Source organism: Primulina eburnea, chromosome 18, assembly GCF_022965805.1.
Source record: "Primulina eburnea isolate SZY01 chromosome 18, ASM2296580v1, whole genome shotgun sequence".
In the NCBI taxonomy this organism is placed as follows: Eukaryota; Viridiplantae; Streptophyta; class Magnoliopsida; order Lamiales; family Gesneriaceae; genus Primulina; species Primulina eburnea.
Window position 1 is genome coordinate 31,172,481 of NC_133118.1, and position 20,077 is coordinate 31,192,557.

General features: G+C 33.6%; 3 protein-coding genes across 10 annotated transcripts; 2 read left to right on the forward strand and 1 right to left on the reverse strand.

Moving 5' to 3' along the window:
• The first annotated feature begins 10 nt into the window (after nucleotides 1-10).
• LOC140819376 (RNA pseudouridine synthase 7) lies at nucleotides 11-6,479 on the forward strand. 5 transcript variants are annotated; one of them, XR_012115212.1, is made up of 14 exons: nucleotides 11-175; nucleotides 291-334; nucleotides 481-558; nucleotides 725-825; nucleotides 1,000-1,087; nucleotides 2,459-2,537; nucleotides 3,245-3,327; nucleotides 3,688-3,753; nucleotides 3,889-3,945; nucleotides 4,136-4,264; nucleotides 4,437-4,675; nucleotides 4,949-5,062; nucleotides 5,299-5,371; nucleotides 5,644-6,475. XR_012115212.1 is itself a non-coding variant. In XM_073179445.1 (13 exons), exons 1-12 carry the CDS (start codon nucleotides 73-75, stop codon nucleotides 5,049-5,051), a joined length of 1,170 nt encoding a protein of 389 aa, XP_073035546.1. In that variant the 5' UTR covers nucleotides 11-72; the 3' UTR covers nucleotides 5,052-5,062; nucleotides 5,299-6,478. The 5 variants fall into 5 exon arrangements, 2 of the variants coding, with proteins under 2 accessions (XP_073035546.1, XP_073035545.1); XR_012115211.1 differs by having other exon boundaries at nucleotides 4,949-5,371; nucleotides 5,644-5,762; nucleotides 6,076-6,474; XR_012115210.1 differs by having other exon boundaries at nucleotides 4,949-5,371; nucleotides 5,644-6,476.
• A 584-nt stretch (nucleotides 6,480-7,063) lies between these two features.
• Nucleotides 7,064-8,826, reverse strand: LOC140819377 (bidirectional sugar transporter SWEET14-like). Its single transcript, XM_073179446.1, has 6 exons — nucleotides 8,686-8,826; nucleotides 8,388-8,424; nucleotides 8,084-8,294; nucleotides 7,829-7,990; nucleotides 7,596-7,715; nucleotides 7,064-7,513 (listed from the first exon to the last, which is right to left on the reverse strand). Exons 1-6 carry the CDS (start codon nucleotides 8,717-8,719, stop codon nucleotides 7,265-7,267), a joined length of 813 nt encoding a protein of 270 aa, XP_073035547.1. The 5' UTR covers nucleotides 8,720-8,826; the 3' UTR covers nucleotides 7,064-7,264.
• A 6,201-nt stretch (nucleotides 8,827-15,027) lies between these two features.
• LOC140819615 (1-acyl-sn-glycerol-3-phosphate acyltransferase BAT2, chloroplastic-like) lies at nucleotides 15,028-18,786 on the forward strand. 4 transcript variants are annotated; one of them, XM_073179777.1, is made up of 7 exons: nucleotides 15,028-15,218; nucleotides 15,303-15,340; nucleotides 15,910-15,988; nucleotides 16,799-16,993; nucleotides 17,086-17,492; nucleotides 17,696-17,797; nucleotides 18,277-18,786. In XM_073179777.1, exons 1-7 carry the CDS (start codon nucleotides 15,152-15,154, stop codon nucleotides 18,481-18,483), a joined length of 1,095 nt encoding a protein of 364 aa, XP_073035878.1. In that variant the 5' UTR covers nucleotides 15,028-15,151; the 3' UTR covers nucleotides 18,484-18,786. The 4 variants fall into 4 exon arrangements, with proteins under 4 accessions (XP_073035878.1, XP_073035882.1, XP_073035883.1 ...); XM_073179781.1 differs by having other exon boundaries at nucleotides 15,910-15,982; XM_073179782.1 differs by having other exon boundaries at nucleotides 15,913-15,982.
• Nucleotides 18,787-20,077: the final 1,291 nt, after the last annotated feature.

Sequence of the window (20,077 nt, forward strand, 5' to 3'; positions counted from 1 at the left end):
AAATACCCTGAAGAGCCGCAGTTCTAACCTCGGATTCTCAAGCTGACTGCTTCTTCACTGGCACGAAGAAGCATGAAGAGGAAGAATATTAACAGAGAAGAAGAAGAAAGTATGGATATTGTGTGGCAAACTCCGGCCAATCCTCCTCAGCGCCAAGATTACATTTTTCGCGACGGTAGATTCTTAAAAAATCTTATATACAAAGCCCAATTCAATACAGAAAATCCCTAATTTTTTATTTTATGGATGGGCGAAACATTTTTCCGATACCGTCTTTGAATCCTCCGCAGGCATTAGATACGTTAGGCCCTACTATTTCGAGTTCATCTCACATGTAAGTGTTAAAATATGTGTAAAGACTAGTGTAAAATAGGAAATGTGGCTGGCCCTTTTCTCCTTTCGAGATATACTATCTGCGCTATTCTGTGAATCCGAAGGGCCAGCAAAAAATGTGTTTTTTTATATGGGTTTGTTGCGCAGGCTAAGAATAGATGGGAGGGAAAGACAATTGTTGATTTGTTCACGGAAGAGTTCAAGGGACGGCCTCGAGATTATTATGTATGTAATTGTTTTCTGCGTATGTTTTCTATCATTTGTTTTTATGTTTTGCTGTTTTCTTCAGATTTCATGTCAGTTTGCTGGAATCTACTATCAAGCCGTCATTCATTGATATATGTTCTTCTGCCTGTGCACCCAAGTTTGTGAGGCTTTAATTGTATGATAGGTATCTGCAGTGAAAGCTGGGCGGATACAAGTTGATGGACAAGTTGTACCTGTGTCATACATTGTCCAGTCTTCACAAAAAATAAGCCATTTCTTGCACAGGTTTGTATCATAGGCTCTTGAAATATCAGATTTATTTTTAATAATATGCACTGAGAGATGTTAATGCAGTCTTATTCTCAAATATGTTGTATTTGGAACTTGATAGTTCACCCTTTTATCTAATCATTCATGGTGAAGTCATAATTCTAGTAGTTAAAGCATTGAAGATTGTAGGCACGAACCACCAGTGATGGCTTCGGAAGTTGAGATTCTTCTTACTGAACCAGATGTCCTAACTGTGCGCAAGCCGGCATCAGTTCCTGTAAGTTTTTCAGCTGCTTAAGTTGGTTTTAGCCGGTTTATCATCTTCCAATACTGCGTACAACCAAAAACTTATTTGCAATTGGAATGCTTCTGCTTTTGTGAAGTGAACACTTGTATAGCTCTCCCGCTATTCCTTTTCTGCCCGTTATATGGTATCTATTTTGGAAATGGAGTGCAAAATTTTAATTCAAATTCTCCAAAGGCTTTTTCTGGAACGGATATTTCCGACAATTTTGGCACAAATTATACTTACAGGAAAATCATCTGGATTGCTAAGCCTTTCATTCGACATTTTATGTGATTTTTTGTCCATTAATAAAATGTGTCTTGTCCATCTATATTTTCTTCTTTTTTGTGAGTATTCTGTTTTCACATTTAAGTGATAACAATTCCTTCATCAGTCTTGTATGGTTTTTGTGATGATTTTTTGTTGGAATAATTAGATCTATAGGATTGTAATGACAATTAAGTTCCTCTTACCTTTCTTTATTGGACAGTCAGTCTATGTTATGTTCTGCATCTCTTTTGATAATATTTGTTGTTTTCTTGAAAGAAAATATGATTGGGAAAGAAGGGGCTCTTATTGAAATCTCAAAGGCTTGGCTTGATATCTTTTCTGAGTGACGGCATCTTTTACCTTAATATTTTTCTTAATTATAATCCAAATTCGGTTCCTTTTTCACATGGATCAAACAAAAGTTAAGAGTTATTGAGGATTGAGGAGTTGTCTAAAAGGTGTTGTTTGTCCTATAAAACGTTTAAACTGGGTAATTGTTTTAAACGAGATTGAAATTGATGCTAATTGCGGTTATATAGTAAAGATGATGATTTGGCAGTCTTTTCTAGTGTTGTCAACGATTTGCTATCAGTAAAAGCAGGTTTCCAGTGTGGCATTTTTTCTATTTTCTCTTGAAAATGTTCTAGGTTTTATCCTATAATATACTACAGTTGGTATGAATCTCTAATAAAGATTTGAAAACAAGGCGAAGCCTTGGTTGAAACCACTAAACAGTCTCTTCTGGATCCTTGTCTTAGCTCTCACATATTACTAAAATTTATGTATATAGCCGTGAAGAGTTCAAACGTTTTATTCAAAACTTGGGTAAGGGTTTGTTACTGGATGGTTTGAACATAATAATCAATTCTTTGTTTTTTTTGGTCTGGTTATAAATTCAGTATGCCTCTTAGATCATGTTGCTATTAATTCTGCATTGTTATTCGTGCTGATTTTCCGTCATGTTAAAGCTTTTCTCTGAAAATTCGATATTTCCGATTAAGAAATTGTTACTGTTAGTAAATTCCAGAAAATCATGCGAGTTTCTTATTCTGACCCTGAATGACCTATAATAGACGCAAATCATATATGTAGGTGCATCCATGTGGGCAATATCGCAAGAACACTATTGTTGGTATTCTTCAGGCAGAACTTGACTTGGCACCATTATTCCGTATCCTTTTTCTCTTTTCTTGGAAAATTAGCTTACAATTTTTTCAATCACCGACAACAGCTCTAAACATCTATGTTGCACAGATATGGATACAAAGATACGATTACAAGATACAACAATTTTAAAAAAATTAGGATACAATACGAGAGGATATGACTATTTTATCTATGCACATCTTCACAAACATATAGAAATTCTATCAATTTATGAAGCATGGTATGAATCAATTTATAATATGTATTATATAATCAATAATTTAAACTCAATATTTAATATATCAGTTAAAAACTTTCATGTGTTACTTGATTTATATCTGTTTTTTTTTAAAACGAGTATAAGCCACAAACTATATAATTTTTTTTTAAAAAAACAGCTCTGTTGGTATGCGGTACGACCGAGAGGCGAGACACAACCATTAATAATATTATGTTGGATATTGTATTCAAATTTTATATGTTGATGAGTACCTCTATTATAGCATGTAGAAGTATCCAACATATAGAAGTATCCAACATATATTCGTCCAGTATCCATGTCTGATAAGTATCCAACACGATACAATACTGGTAAGTGGCCATTTTAGAATCATCATCATCATTGCAGTATAGCTAACCATTCAGGAAATTTCAAGTAATGTGTTTTTTATATTTCTCTGCAGCATAACTACCATAAAACCTAGCATATTTACAACCTTGACACCAATTCAGCAATTCATAGATTAGATCGTTTGGTCTCTGGACTTCTTATCTTTGCCAGAAATGCTTTCAAGGCTGACATTTTCCGGAAACAGGTAACTAACATATGGACTTATTTGAATCTCCCGATGATAAAAGCTAACCATAAAATCCAATTTCTACAATTGGCGGATCACCGGATTATTTAAAGAAGTCGTGTTTACGTTGTTTTCCCTTTTCCCATGTTGAAACTTATATACCATTCGGTCTATCTGGAGTGAATTAACAAACTTCACATAAATGGTTACACATCAGAATATCATTTCGAAAATTTTACCAATTTTAGGTTTTTCATTTCTAGTGTGCAGCATGTCAAAATTCCCTTCAATGAAACCGCCTGAACACTAACAGTCCAACAAAATATATCCAGGAACATAAACTGTTCGACGCTTTATTGAATGACTTGTTTGTTTCAGATTGAAGCCGGAGAGGTGAAGAAACAGTATATTGCAAGAGTAATGGGACTGTTTCCTGAGAATGAGGTACTAATTGTAGTTTTACATTTTTCCGTTCGCATGTTGGCTTTGGATCATTAGTTCTTTAACAGCATTGCTTTCTTATCCCATCGAGTTCTCCTGATGATTCTTGGACTTCATTGTACAATCTTTCCTTGGCAGCAAGTTGTTAACATGAATATAAATTATAATGCTCGAGAAGGAAAGAGCACAGTGGAGGTACAGATTACAATTCTTGGACATCATTGTACAATCTTTCTTCTTATTTCTTTTCTGTATGCTAGAGTACAATCTTGCCTTTTGTCCAGGGAGTTACAGGTGTATCATTATTGATGTCTTTCTTATTTATTAAGTCACAGTGCTAGTTATTAGTTTTTTTTTTCGGTTCAATGGTAAAAAAACTATGCAGGCTGAAAATGGTCAAAACTGTAAAAGTCCTTCAAAAGGGAAGGCTGCTTGTACCAAATTCACCAGAATTAGCACTAATGGAACTCACAGCATTGTTTCCTGTGAACCGGTCACTGGCAGGACCCATCAGGTAATAGTTTTTTATGTTGAGGAATTATGTTGGTTTTGTAACTTAAAAGATCTCTATATTCAAATGATTCCATGACATACACTTGCTATTTACCTGGCTTAGTTTTGAAACAAGCTCATGATTTTTCTTTAATTGGTCAACATTTTTTTATAAACTGAACTCTTTCCTACAGATCCGTGTCCATTTGAAATTTACGGGACATCCCATAGCTAATGACATGCTATACCTATCAGAGTCTGTTAATCATCGTTCTGTTGAAGGATTGAGTGCAGACAGAGCTGCAGCTATGTCAGAGTTCGCCCTAAAGCCTAATCGTTGTGAGATTTGTGTACCTAACTCGACAGATGATCCCATCGAAGATTTCTGCATTGATCCTATGTGTACAAATTGTCCTAATTTGGCACCTAAAGGGTGAGAAATTTTTCTTGACAGAATAAAGAATGTAATTTGATACAGTTTTCCGTGAAATTATTTTTGAATCTTGAATGAAGAATTTCTGTACAGTTTTCCGCTATATGAAACTCATACTTTATGGCTCTTTATTTAAGTATCCATCAGTTTAATTAGCATCCTATTGGATTCGACCAAGTGCTGATGTTTTTGAATTTCCTCCGTGGTTCCAGAAATTTCTCCCACAAATGTGTGCGGATAACACAAAACAATCCTCTATTCTTTTGAATGCAGATATGATGGGCATGAAGAGGGTTTATGGCTGCACTGTGTTCGATATTCTGGGCCAGGCTGGACTTACGAGTGCCCGTATCCTGATTGGGCTTCTCTGGACTAATTCATAATTTTGTTAGTTATTTGTATATTTCATTAATTTTTTTTCAAGTTCTGTTTTAATTTTGAGTGTTATAGACTTTATTTAAGTAAATTGTCAAGTATAAACTGCACGCACTGTCAAATACAGTCACCGAATTTTTAATATTAAACTGCTGTACGAGTTTCCTTTACATAATCAATGTTAATCTTGTTCGTTCTGTATATCCAAAGTTGACATTAAAGGAGATACATTGCTCTGTTTTTTTCAGCCATCTTAGCTCACCAGCATTTCTTGTAATCTTTGGTAGATTCTAGCTTTGCCTTACCAGGTGAAACAAAAAGGTGAGTGGTTTACTCTTCCTTCACTCCACTCCACTCGATTCTTTATAATCCACCAACTGTTCAAACAATTTCGTGATTACAGTACATCAACATATACTGCTCGAGTATCTTTTTCTGTTGCAAAATAAAACCAGGAAAAACTTAAAGCCAAAATATATTTTACACTTGGACCTGCAGGGAATCAGATCTAATTTACATGTACAGACATCTGTTAATCTATCCCATTACTGATATATTCTCACTTCACATCATTTATGCTATGATTTGTATAGATATCTCATTTCTTTCTGAATGAGCTACCAAGGAGGTTCCTCGACGAATGTCATCAGCACTTGCTGTGGTTTTTGCCCACAAGCAGATATCTCTTGTCGCAAACTATTAACTTTACAAGGTAACAGCTTCAGAAGACGAGGGTAATAACTAATAAAGTTTGAATTAGTATGATTTAAGCTGAAAATATATAAATGGTCACCAAATGTGCTGAAATCAGTGCAGTTGACATCTTGTTCTCCTTTTACTTTCCTGCATTGTGTGGTACTGGGATAAATATCTAGTACTCTGTGAATATGATGCAAGTTGAGATTCATAAATGGTGGGCCAACTCTCAGTTGAATTATTTCTACTTTCTAGTCATTCAACACTACACATAGAATCTTAATCAATAGCAATAATTTTGGTGCTGCTGTTTATGTTATCCTTGCAAGATTTTACGCCAAGGACTAAAATAAACAAGAGCACTAAAGTGCCGTAGTTAGCTGCTTGCTCATTCAAGATAAATGGAAGCTGGCACAAGTGGATAAATTATTGTTATAGAAAAAGAAAACTAGTGGGGTTCTTTTGTTATTTCTTTTGTTGCTTACGCATATACATTTCTTCTCCCTGTGACAAGTTGGGGTAAGCATGTTTGATGATCCAATAGTTTTGAAATGATGTGGATGGGGAATGTGTGTCACTTTACGACGAATTCGAGATGTGAAATAAATGGAATCCACGGTAATGCTCGTTGTAGAACATACGAATCTTCGGATTAATATGTGGATATCAATTGAATCGTGATATTTGAGTTGTATTATTTCATTAGTTTATCATGCTCGAGCAGTAAAATTGTATCGAGTCGGACTCTTATGAAAGGAGATCTAATTTTGTTTTCTTGGAATGACCATGGGTGATGATGTGTACTTTCCTAATAATTCTGTTTAAAACATTTGGAGTTACATATTTAATGATTGTATCAAATGATATATTTATTAAGTATATGTATAATCCATGGAATATATATATATATATATATATATATATATATATATATATATATATATATTCCATGGATTATACATATACTTAATAAATATATATATATATATATATATAAAATCCATAAAAAAACTACATTTAATATAGAGACATAAAAGTTAAAATAAGGTGAAATCAAATAGGGTAAGCGTGCAGCATGTCTTTAAGCTGCTGCACTTTATTTCCTTTTTATTGTTTTATGGTCAGTTCCAATATTGTTGGAAAATGTACTCAATTTCCAGCTATCAATTATTTTTCGTTTAAAAATTTATTCATCATTAAAAAAATTATGGTAATAAAAAAACCTTCTAGTGCAATATATATATATATATAACCACGTTATTTTGTGTCTTAATAAATATAACAATATTAATTCCAAATGATAAATCAGTAGCAATCTTAATAAATAATACATCTTATTAATTTGAATTCATGGATGAAACAAAACACATAAACCGAATAATTAAGGTCTTAAAACATATATTTAGCTTCATAACATCTTGCATAAAGGAACATTCTTGATGTCAATTTGCAAATTAACTAAAACCAACACATAAATTCATTCCGAGGTTAATTTGCTTCCTCAATATCATCATCTGCCTATTCCTTGGCCCGAATTTTCTCTCCGTCGAGATTAAGCGCAATGTCGTTGGCGAGGCAGGGCGGCACCACCACAGGAGTTATGCCAGGGCAAACCATCGCACTCAGCTTCGCGACGTCGATTACCTGTTCCTTTAACTCAACTGGAACTTCGACATTTTCTTTCACCACTTTCTTGGCGGCGTTTTTGTATGTTATATAAAGTAACATTTGGAGCACTCCAAAGCTGAATCCCAGAACATTAGGAATCTGTATTTTGATTCACAGAAAATGCTATACTCGTTAGAGCGAATCGACGGCGATGGGATGATATATTAATGTAAATACTTACAGCAATGTTATAATCTTTGCGCAGTAAGCCATAGAAGAACCACATAACAGCACTCAGTGTGAGGAAAAATGATAGAAGGAATGGCATGTATTCCACACTTTTGGTACGTATAACTTGTCTCTGCAGATTCCAAACAATTTACAAAAGTTCAGGGAAATTTATAAATTCATCAGAATTAGTATCTGATACTAATAATAATTATATCATTAGTAAATTTAAATTAGTGAACTTACGACAACACATAAAGGAGCGACGAATACGCATAACGAGAACACGAGACAAATCCATCCAACAACATTGTCACGATTCGACTCATCAGCTAGAAACCGTGTTAGTAGCACGATCAGACCGAAACCAACTATGTTTACTAGCAGAAGAAGCTTCACTGCTTGCATCTGTATAAGAAATTTAATCATATTTTCAAATAAATGATATTGTATGTAGAAGTTTAAAATATGGTACAAATGATTTGCAATTTTCAAGTATACCTTAGCCTGTTTCGGAGCATAGAATATGTAGAGGCAAATATAAACGGTTTGGATGACGCATCCGACGGAGTTGATAGTGATAAGAAGAGTTGTGTCTGGCTTAAGAAATGCATAATATATCCATAGCATGGCACTGAATAATCCCACCACATAAGGCACACATTGAAACCCTTCAGTTGATTTTTTCTTGTAAATTTTATGAAAGGTTGGCCTGCATGCAGTCAAGAAAATGTATAACATTTTCAGTAAATTGACAAATAAAAATGTTTCTGTTAATAATCTTACAGACAAACAGCAAACTCACACAGGTGCGAGGAAAACCAGGAAGGAAACAATGTTGCCTGAAAAATATAAAGCAAATTTAAGACACATTAGTCATGTTAGTTTATTTGATGCTGAAAATTTTGGGGTAAAAAATGACTAAAAATATTAAAATTGTTACAGAAGATAATCTGCATGCTTTGCATGGAACTTTTACGTATAATCACCAATTATCTAAGTGCTAAGTTGAATAAAAATAACATGTAATTAAGAGATGATATAGACTTAAAGCTGCAAAAATATAATATAATATAGAATATGATGAAGAAGCTATGTTTTACCAAGAAGTCCAAAAGCAAAAGCCAAGTTATTCATATTGAATTTCGACCGAGAAAGGTGTGATATATCTTTGCAGATATATATTACGCCTCTCTACGTATATATCGCGTGTTGTATCTACGTATACTCGATCTCATACAACACGAGAAACAATGCTCGTGTTGCAGTCCTTTATATAGAAGAGTCGGGGCATTGAATTAAGCCGATTTATCGAGAGGGGGAAAGAAAGAATTGTTGAAAAATAATTAGATGCTGCATTGGTGGGAGGGTGAAATCCAATTTGTTACCCTTTACAGTTGTTAAAGACTGAAGAATGCAGATTTTATCAGTATCCATTATGCTTTTTTCAATCCCTAATGCTCCATTTAACCTAATTTGGATAGTTTCTACCATTTCCATAGCTTGTTTTTGGTTGCATTGGAAGAGAAATGGGACCCATTGAGCAGTGTATCTGATGTGTCACCCACCCATCCAATTGGGATTAAGGGTTACAACTAAGACTTTGAAGGAACTTTTTTGGTAGTAATATTTGATGCTTCATTGGCTAAACCCTAGATGTGATTCTATGTAGAAAATTCCAATATACTTCAAGCTTAGCCAATGATTGCCGGTGGTGGTAGCGGCGGAGCTAGAAATATGCCGGAGAAGGCAGAACTCAAATTCATAGAAGTTTACGAGAAATTTGCAAAATAACCCCGATCAACTATTTTTTTAAGAAAATGATCTCTTCAGTGTATTCATCCATAAGGAGTAGACCAAATGGATTGTCTTTGTATCTTGGAGCATGTATAGGGTTGAATTGAAAAGGAACTGAAATCAGAAACCACAACCAATGAAAGGCCTGATCATATTTAGCGTCGGCGTTAGTCCGGGGGTTTCCTCGTACGCATACAACGTTAGCACATATGGATTCTATCGTCATAAAAAAAAAATAACGAAATGTAAGACATCGAAACTCATTTTTAATCAAATCACAATCTACATGCTCTGAGACTCGAGACCAAATTATTAATTAATTACGTAACCTTTAATATGATAACATATTGTATGATCATGTGATTTATTGGATGCATTATAAAAAAATATTCTGTAACAAAAATTAATTCTAATTGTTAGAAAAAAACATTGATCCTAAGATAAATACCACAAAAAGAATGAGCCATTTAAGGCCAATGACCGTGGGAATAAAGTGTGATTAAGGCCAAAGACTCAAAAATCAGTGTACAAAAGAAAATTAAAATTATGGATGTAACATAATGTTTATAATAAAGTGGAAATGACATTGTAATTAACATTTTTTTTTATTTTTCGTTATGTTATCGATCAATTCACAATCTTGACATCTTTTTCAATTTTAGTCTTTTTTCATGTGACGACTGACGTGGTATCAGACATTTCAGCAATAGCACCACTATGATGAAAAATAACTAAAAATGAAAATAAGTAGACTAATACCATAAATTAACCGAACAAAAAAAGTAAGAAATTTATACATCATCTTATTCTAATAAAGAAAAAAAGGGTAGCAACTTGGTCAAGTTGACCACTCACCAAATTTACCTAAATATGATGCCAATCTTAGAGCAACTCCAATCCTTGCTCCACAATGGAGTTGCTCCATTGTGGAGCAAGGATTTTCACTCCAATCCAGCACCAAAAATGGTGCTGGACTAGAGTTGCTCTAAAAGCAACTCTACATGTGGCGCAGCACCACATCTATTTTATTTTTTTTTAATTTTTTTTTTGTTTTTTAATAATTATAAATATTTAATATTCTATTATATATTAATTATATAATTAATATTTTTATTTTTAATTTTTTAAAATAATTTATTCTTGAAACATAAATAATAATTTAAATTTTTTTAAATTTTTTTAAAAATTAAATAGATTGTATAATTCTATTTTTTTAATCGATTTTCTAATAAATAATGAAATAATATAATTACATTTATTATGTATAATTGTGAAATGAAATTATAAATAGTTATTATTGAATTAAAATTAATATTATAAGAATATTCTGAGAATATTTTTTTTTAGTGTAGAATGTAGTGTAGATAGGTTGGAGATGAATTTAGTGTTACACTATTGTAGTGCAGAATGTAGTGCAATGGGTTGAAGATGGTCTTAGTACTTCAAATCCGTACACCATAATATGTTTTATAGTTTGAGGAATTGATTAGTCTTCTTTCCTAAATGTTTCCAGTAGTGCGATGTAATTAAACATGCTTTACTACAAAATAATTATATATTAACTGAAATTTTAATTGGAAGACAACTAATGAGGCACTTAATTAATCGAGAAACTATCAAAATCAATTGGGATTAATTTATTTAATTTAAGATTTAAGAGTAGATCTCTTGTGAGACGGTGTCTCGATTCTTTATCTGTCAGACTGGTCAACCCTACCGAAATTCACAATAAAAAGTAATATTTTTAGCATAAAAAGTAATACTTTTTCATGGATGACTCAAATAAGATATTCGTCTCACAAAATACGACCTGTGAGACCGCCTCACACAAGTTTTTGCCACGATTTAAAAGATATTTTTTCCGATTTTTTATATTTATAATGTGTTATAGTGCAATAATTGTCACTGTTTGATAGAACAATCGAAACATAGCGCTTGAGTTGTTGTACGGTTTAAAAGATTTGTGTTGGACCGTTACCGTCGGTTAAAACTTTTGATAAAGTGACAAATGTCCGGCCATATGTTATTGTTGGAGTAATCCTTTTTTGAATTAAATTTATTTTGTTAAACAATTATTGAGCTTGTTGATAATATATTGTTGGCCGATTTGGTAAATGATTAGGTAGATGTCAAAATTAATTTTAAGGGAATTTGGTATCATTGAGCACCGTAAATAGACAACCATTTAAATTAAAAGTCTCCTATGTTTCCCTTTTCAAGCTGAAAAACTTATCTTATTTTTGTCATGAAATGAAAGCATGTTTGGTGCTATCAGATTTAATTGAAAAAACAGGGAAACTTCCTTTTATTTTTACGTATATCCGCTATTTACACTTTCTTTTTATTAGGAAAAACTCGTAGACGCTATCATTCGAGTGTGTATTAGATTAATACTTAGACTTAACACAATAATCTATAAACTACGTCAGTCAGATAAACAACACTGGAGAAGCTCTCATGTATTAGATTTTATAATTTCAAGACTGATATATCATAACTCAAAAATCGAAACGTACAAAATCAACGAATATCGAATTTCGAATTTGGTATATAATTTTAAAAAATTAATGGGATGAATGCATAAATAGGCATGCTTTTGTTTTAGACTATCTAAAGCTATAAATGGGAGACTCCGGGTGGTGCCAATCATGTCAAATTTCAAAATACATACAAGTTACAAGACTAAAAATGAAAATTCACTTTAACATGATCAGAATTGAAAAACAAACGCAAGTTACACGACTAAAAATATAATTCTTTCCATTTTAGTTCATCATTTTGATCATTTGACATTAAATTTAATTAAGCTTATATAGTAAAGTGAAAAATAAAATTTATATTTGGAGTTTTAATTTTAATATTTATGAAGTTTTAATTTTAATATTTATGAAGTTTAAATATATTTAATTTTTGAAATTATCATTCATATTCTTTTTTTTAACAGTTGCCAAGATGAATTTGCCTCAAACGAAAAAAAATAACATAAGATTTATTCATTAAGAAAAATTGAAAAGAAGAAGAAGAAATCAATACATAGCTACATCAAATACGGCGGATTCAACCAGAGGAGTTGGGGTTCGGGTATTGCCACCGCCGGAAGGGGCGGCAGGTAATAAACACGGCGGGGTTGCAACACTCGGTGGTGGAGACGAAGTGTTTCGAATTCACTATTGACTCTAGACAATATTGCAACTCGATGATTTGAAGTGAATCTATTTTCTCCTACGTCGCTAGGAATCTCATCAATCCACAATGGACCCGATTATGGACATGTTTTTCCAAGGAAAATGAACCCCATGTAGAGTTAACTTCAAAAATATGGTTCCATGTCCTTGAGGCACATGACCAGCAAGCCATATAGAGACTTGTAATTCTTGATCAAGATTAAAATCATCCCCTCTTCAACTTCTTTATCTGTATGGCGACTTCGGTGAATTTGAAATCAGTCACTGAGTCAAGAGTTTGTAGATCACTTAATTTACAATAGATTTCTATGTTACAGCGATCGGATAAACTAAAAGGCAAGTCCATGATAAGATGCCTTAGCTTCGGCATCTTCCAAATTTCGCGTGGTTCGTGCAATAGATTGTCTGGTGGGAAGTCTGGTATTTGAGCAATTATAGTTTGCAGATGGGGAAGTTTGGATATTGAAGCAGGAAATCCATGAGGGCATGATGTATTTTTTAGGCCAAAAGCAATGTACCTCAAAAATCGACGAATGCTGAGATGACATCGGACAAATTCGGCCTAGTTACTCCAGGTGCATCCAATATATTGAGGAGCCTACAACTTACTGATAATCTTGATCCCATGCATATATTTCCTGGAGAAAAAGAAGCACTGAACGTATGCTTGAACCTGGTATTCGCCATTCATGAAGGGAATAATCTCGATTCGGGTTTTGTCCTGCGTTTTTTTCGACACTACTCTTGGATGAGACATGATGAAAAAATCCTTCTTGATCTTGTGCTTTGGTCATACAAATTTTCCAAAACCGATCATGAATTCCTATTGCTTCGAGTTCCCTTCCGAGACTTGCTTGCTCACTGAGATCAAACTTCTATTCACAAGATCTTTCGAGTACCATTTCCCCACATCTTCCGAGCATTGATTTACACTGATCACTTGGTTTAAGAAATCCTTGTGCATCCCACAACTTGGTTAGCTCAGACACATCGATTTCATAATCTTTTGGAAAAGCTGCGATGTAGAGGAAACACGGCTTTAGTCGAAGAGGTAACCGATCGTAACTCAAACATAGTATCTTTGAGCATTGCAACACAATTGTGGGTTCTGTTTGAACTTATATTTTCCGAAATATTTCCCCACAATTCTTCTTTCGAGATATTGTTGGAAGAAAGGAGAGTAGTCCTGCAACCACCACAATCGTGAGCGGAAGTACCCCGCAATTTCTTGCATTCTTCTTCTTCTTCCCGATTTCCACCAGCTCGAATGGACAAGATTCTTGTCCAAAGAGTCTTCCCTGAAGTAGTTTCCAACTTTGATCTTCACCCATGGTGAGGAGTACTAGATGATCCGACGTAAAAGCGTGTGACATCAATTAGTTTTTACGACCGATTCCCGAAATGCCTTTCTGGATATTCCTCAATGTCCCGGCTATTTACGGAACGTGAGAAGCAGATGATTAATCATCTGCTTCTGGAAGAAATCGAAGAATTTATTGGGAATCCTACAAGATCCGTTCGTAGAATCGAGAATGAAGTTTTCATTCTGTACATGCCCGATCATGAATTAGTAACTGCATCCAATTTCAAAAAAAAAAAATCCCAATTTTCGCATTGAACCACAAATGCCTGTATTTTTGAGTTTCATCGAGATCATTAGACCCAATGAAAAGGCCGAATAAATTGGATTCGGAAGTAATACTACTCCCAGACTTCCTAATATAAGACCCGATCCCAAAATGACTAAAATAAAATCATGTATTATCTATTCAGATAAGTAATATTTTTCATATAATTTAATCATAACTACAATATATAATTCATTTTAAAATTTTAAAAATTCACATATTATCTTAACACATTACATATTTAATATAATTTTATTATCTTTATCCAAATAATAATTAAAATATATAACAAAACATTATGAATCAACTCGATATATGATCCTGATTCATATACATAATAATATCATAATTCATATACTTAATAATCTTTATTATTTTACACATACATCAGAATGTGTCTCATTGGCTAATATCTATTAAAAAAATATGGCTTCTTACTAGGTGTGTTAAAAGAAACGAATAAAGTCGAATATGAGGAAAATTTGAATGTTCGAATTCGGTTCTAATTAGTTCATTCGAGTTCAAGTTCGATTCTAAGATTGAAAATTTTAAAACTTTGACTTGAATTCGGTTCGAATTAAAGTTCGAGTTCGAGCTTGACTTGAAATATTCGAACTTTTCCATGAATTATTTGAATTATTATTCGAAAAATAAGTATTCGAAAGACTTGAAATTTATTTATTTTATATATAATTTTATTATATTAATAAATTATTAAAGATTGCAAGCAACTTAGGAACTTCAAACAATTTAATTTAGATTCCAATTGGATTCGGCAAAATTTAAATATGTTCAATTTTGACTCGAATTCGATAAGCTTTCGAGTCATTAAAAAAAACTCAAGAGCAAAAAAAAAAATTGGAGAAAAAGGGTGGTTTGGCACAATTATCAATGCAGAAAGTCTTGAAGATGAAAATGTGAGCGGCCCAGTGTCTCTCAATCCCCTAGAACAACGAGAAATGGAACTGTCGTGGCAATTCAGCCGTATCAACTTCCCCACGGTTTCATCGTCTCCACTGCACCCGTGTGAGTTCTCTGTTCCCAACAATCTAATCAATATTTGCTGTTCATTGAATTCAATTTTGTGGATTTTTTTTCCTAATTTTGTAGCCAAAAGGGGACATGGGTTCTTCGCTCCTAGTCGATCAGTAAGTTCCCAACTTATGTCTTGTATTGGTGTATTTATGTGTAATTAGTGTGAGTTCTACTTTTGAACTTTTCTTTGGATTAGATATTTTGGTTACAGAAGAAATTTGTTGTTAATTAACTGTTGGAATGATGAATTCCATCCTTGATTTTTTTTCTCATCATATCTTTCTATGTTTATCATGTTATGAATTTGATGAGATTTTCTTGGTCGAAGGCTCAGCTTGTTTAGTGTTTAATCCGTAGTGTATCAGGCTTTGTAATTTTTGCATGTCCACTAGTAGATTTATGTACACTTGTGCCCAGAGAAAATTGTAATTTTTCTGATAATTTTTGTGATTCGTTTTTTCCAATTAGAATGAAATAATTAAGTTACTAGTCACAGTAAAGGAATGGACATGCCGCGAATAAATGTTGCAAATAACTTGCATACGGTTTTGAGTGTTAAGGAGCACGTGTAAGGATTGATCATGTATTGCCGGGCATCCTAGGGGCAAATCTATTAATTAGTTTTATTTTCTTGTACCTTCCAACGTTATGTGATTTTGCTGTTCCTGGATATTGATGGAAGCAGTTGGGCTCTCATCATGGATCTTGCTTCGGACGCAGTCGTTGTTGTAAACAACCAAATCAGAGATTTTCAAGTAATTGTGAGTTGATGTTCAATTTATATGTTTCTTGTTAGCTTCTTGAAAGATGTTTTTTAACCTTGAGGCATATCGTCGTTCAGGCTTCTTAAAGAGGGTTCAGTTTATGAACGAAGTATAATCTGATCACTCAACACATTATACCCGTGAAAAGCCGTATATTCTGCTGGAGAACTCCAGAAAATAGTCTGTTTTTCGTTGTTCTGTTTCTCTTCCAATATCTCACATTTTGTTATTGTGCTTGTCTTCTTGAATATGGAATTACTTTATTTCAAAAAATGATAAGGTTTCAGCAAGAAATTAGATTGACGGTTAGCCATCGATATATCGTGTCAATTTTTTAACATTCAGTTGACAGACAAAAAGTATCTATGTTATGCCTGTTTTAAGAATGTTTATGGTAAATAACTTTGCACGGAACAGAGTTTTCAATTTGTGGCTGCTGCATTAGAGACTTGTTAACCCGTGCCATTATTCTATGGTACTTACAGAAAGAACTGTTGGTTGATGTTCATCTGTATCTTTGAACCATACATTTGTGGCATTATTAGTACAAATTGGCTTGACTAAGGCACTTTGCATAATTACATCATGCCACGTGCTACACCATTTAGCTCTATTTGCATTATGAATACATAAGGTTATGAGAGCAACATCCAATTCACTTCTATTTGGCTGTACTGTTAAAAATTATGAGTATGTTCACTGTTGGTTCTGATAAATGTGAACTGGTTTTGAGTTCTCTGTTGGTTGACTTCTGATAAAATGCGGATATGTTTCTAATTTGTTTTATGCCCATGTTCTAACATGTAGGTTGTCTTCCACATGAAGCAAGAGGTGATTTGAGAAGAACCTGTCGTCCACCTCAGAGCTCTTTGTATGATGAACCAGGCTCCAGTATAACGTGTAATGGTTGTGGTTGTCAGACACGGGGCAAATTGTCGAGAGTAGTTGTTAGATCTGAACTTGCAGGGACCGGATCCACTCAAGATATGCATGAATTTTCAGGTGTTCTACTAGTCCTTTTAGTTTCCATTTTATTTGACTTTATCATTAGCCTCTCTTATTCTTACCACTTTTCTTTATAACCTTGGATTTAGAAATTTTGTTAAATTCAAAGGTCCGAGGAATTTGCTTTTACGCTGTTACAGCGTTTGCTGCAATCATTTTGTTCGTGCCTATGCTTCTCGAGCATCCTCTCGTGCTCATGTTTGACCGATACCGTAGAAAAGCACATTATCTCGTCGCCAAAACATGGGCATTTCTTAGTGTTGCTCCCTTTGTCAAGATTGAGTATGAAGGATTGGAGAATCTGCCTCCAACAGATACCTCTGCTGTATATGTTTCCAATCACCAAAGCTTTTTAGACATATATGCTCTTCTTACTCTTGGGAGATGTTTCAAATTCATCAGCAAAACTTCAGTTTTTCTCTATCCAATTATCGGATGGGCCATGTTTCTGCTCGGTGTCATTCCTTTAAAGCGCATGGATAGCAAGAGTCAGTTTGTACGTCTCTTCTCCAAATTTCATTTCATGTTACAACAAGTCTGTTAATTGTTGAATGACTCGATATCATGCCATTCCATATTTCAATCTTTAGCTTTATGCATATTTTTGGCATCTTTCATTACATCTACTGACTCTCCTTTACGCTTAAGCGAATTGGATAGACTTAAGCGACTTGGATTTTGTTCATTTGTTGAGCATAGGACTGCCTTAAGCAATGCATTGCTCTTATCAAGAAGGGAGCATCAGTTTTCTTCTTCCCTGAGGGCACTCGAAGTAAAGATGGGAAATTAGGTCCATTCAAGGTAAATTTATTACCCCGTCTGAGTTATTTGTTAAGAGTGTTACTCAAACTTAGGCATTTGGACTCTATATCGTTGTGAAAAATGCCAATCGTTATGTTTGTTGAAATTGTTTTTCACAGGGCTAAGATACATTTATATGAACGATAATTTTTCTGTCCTAGAGGTGGAAAAACAGTTGAGTTCAAATAGTACTAGTTTCACACAATCAAATTCTTCCCCAATGTACAGCCTTAAAAACAATTAATGTTTCTCAAGCATGTTCATTTCTTGAACTTAAAATAAAATTCACAGTATATTCTTGACCAAGGGGAAGATACACCAAAGCTATATGCATATACGGAATTATAACTTTTGATCAATTTTTGGTGTGTCAACCTGCCATACTATGATTGTTATATCAACAAGCATTGTGTGTAAAATTGGTTATTTTTGTTTCTCTTACATGTGTGTGGTATTGTATCAATGATTTGTTTATGTAGAAAGGTGCATTCAGTGTTGCGGCAAAGACTGGAGTACCCATTGTTCCAATTAGCCTGATTGGAACAGGTGAAATCATGCCCCCAGGATCTGAGGGCAGATTGAATCCAGGGTCATTGAAAATTATCGTTCACCCGTATATAGTAGGAAACAATCCAGATGCACTTTGTAGTGAAGCTAGAAATTTAATTGCCAGTGGGCTTAATTGACATGATTGATCCAAATTTACTTGTTTCTACCTTACCTTCACGAAAACAAGGAACGTGATCGTGCGAACCGCTGGTATGACAAATATACACAGATAAAAGTTTAAGAGAGTAAGTTCAGGATCTGTGAAAGTATCATTCAATTTCAACAGCTTAGTGTTGGTTAGGAGTAGTGCAGATATATTTTGAGGTGAGGCTTGGAATGTAATTGTAGGTGATCTTGATGAACTGAAGTTTAAATTGCAAGTCAACAATGAGGCAACTCATCTTTTATTTTGCGAAATATAGAATTTTCTGATTATTTTATATTTGTGTGCACCCATTTAAAATTGCCAAAAACACTTTATTGGGCTCTTTTTTTTTTCTTTTTTTGTGCTATACAATTACTAAACTTCTTTATAAAACATTGTTGTCAACTTGATAATAAGCAAGGTTCTAAAAAGCGTGAAGCGTCTCGAAGCGAGGATGTCGAGCTCTAAGTTTTTCAAGCTTAAGCGAGATTAGCACAGATTTAACCGTGAAAAGGTGTTTAATGTAATTGTCATTATCTCGAACCAATAAATAAATAAAATAATACATAAATATGACAAGTTTAAGTCTGATGAATTAATTATCATATTTATAAAAGCATAAAAATCTCAAAATTACAATTTTTATTTGTTTTTGCAACTAGACCATATTAAAAACGTTAAATATTTGTCAAATCATTATCAGACACGCTTAATATTAAATAAAATTTAAAAATAAACATCTAAATTATAAACTTAATTTATTATTTTAAAATAATAAGACATACTTTCAAAATGAAAAAAAAAAATAAAAAATAAACAGATGCGATTAATTATATTTAAGCACGCTTAATTAAACACCTTAATTACGCTTAATTTAGTTTGACCGCTTTTTTCCGTTCCGAAGCGGAACGTTTTTGTCGAACTTCAAGCTTAAGCGCACTTAATCGGGCTTTTTAGAACACTGATAATAAGTTTGGCAATCATTATTTTAAGAGGTAATTTTATGTTTATATGAAGGGAGGACCACAGTCCACAACTGGAAGCTCAAAGCATATCTGGTCAGCAGCAGATGATGTTGAGCTGGATAAAAAAGAACAAAGATTTTGTTTATGAATATCATTCTCCAGATAACAAGAATTCTCCAATGGAAGCACCACCTGAATAAACGGAAAGAGAAAAATAACTTGCTGAATATAACTAGTAAATATAACAAATAAAGCTAGCAAAATGAATTTTTTTCTCAATACATTGACAGCCAATCCGGCCAAATAATCTGAAACAGGGCGCTGCTAACTTAAGCACATCTCACTTGGATTTGAAACACCTTGCAACCTAGCCTGTGACATTTTAAGAACTCCGAGCTGCAAGAAAATTGCCACTCGTCTGTCAAGAATGCATAGATGTGTCTTAATGACTTGGCAGCATTACACACCCAAGCACACAAGATAATTTCTTGATACATCTAACTTGGCAGCATTACACACCCATACTGATGCAAGAATTGACCATCATTCCTGCAGCGAAAATTCAAGAGAACCTGAACGAACAAAGCGAATTTTTGATTAAAAAAAAGGATGATCTGAGAC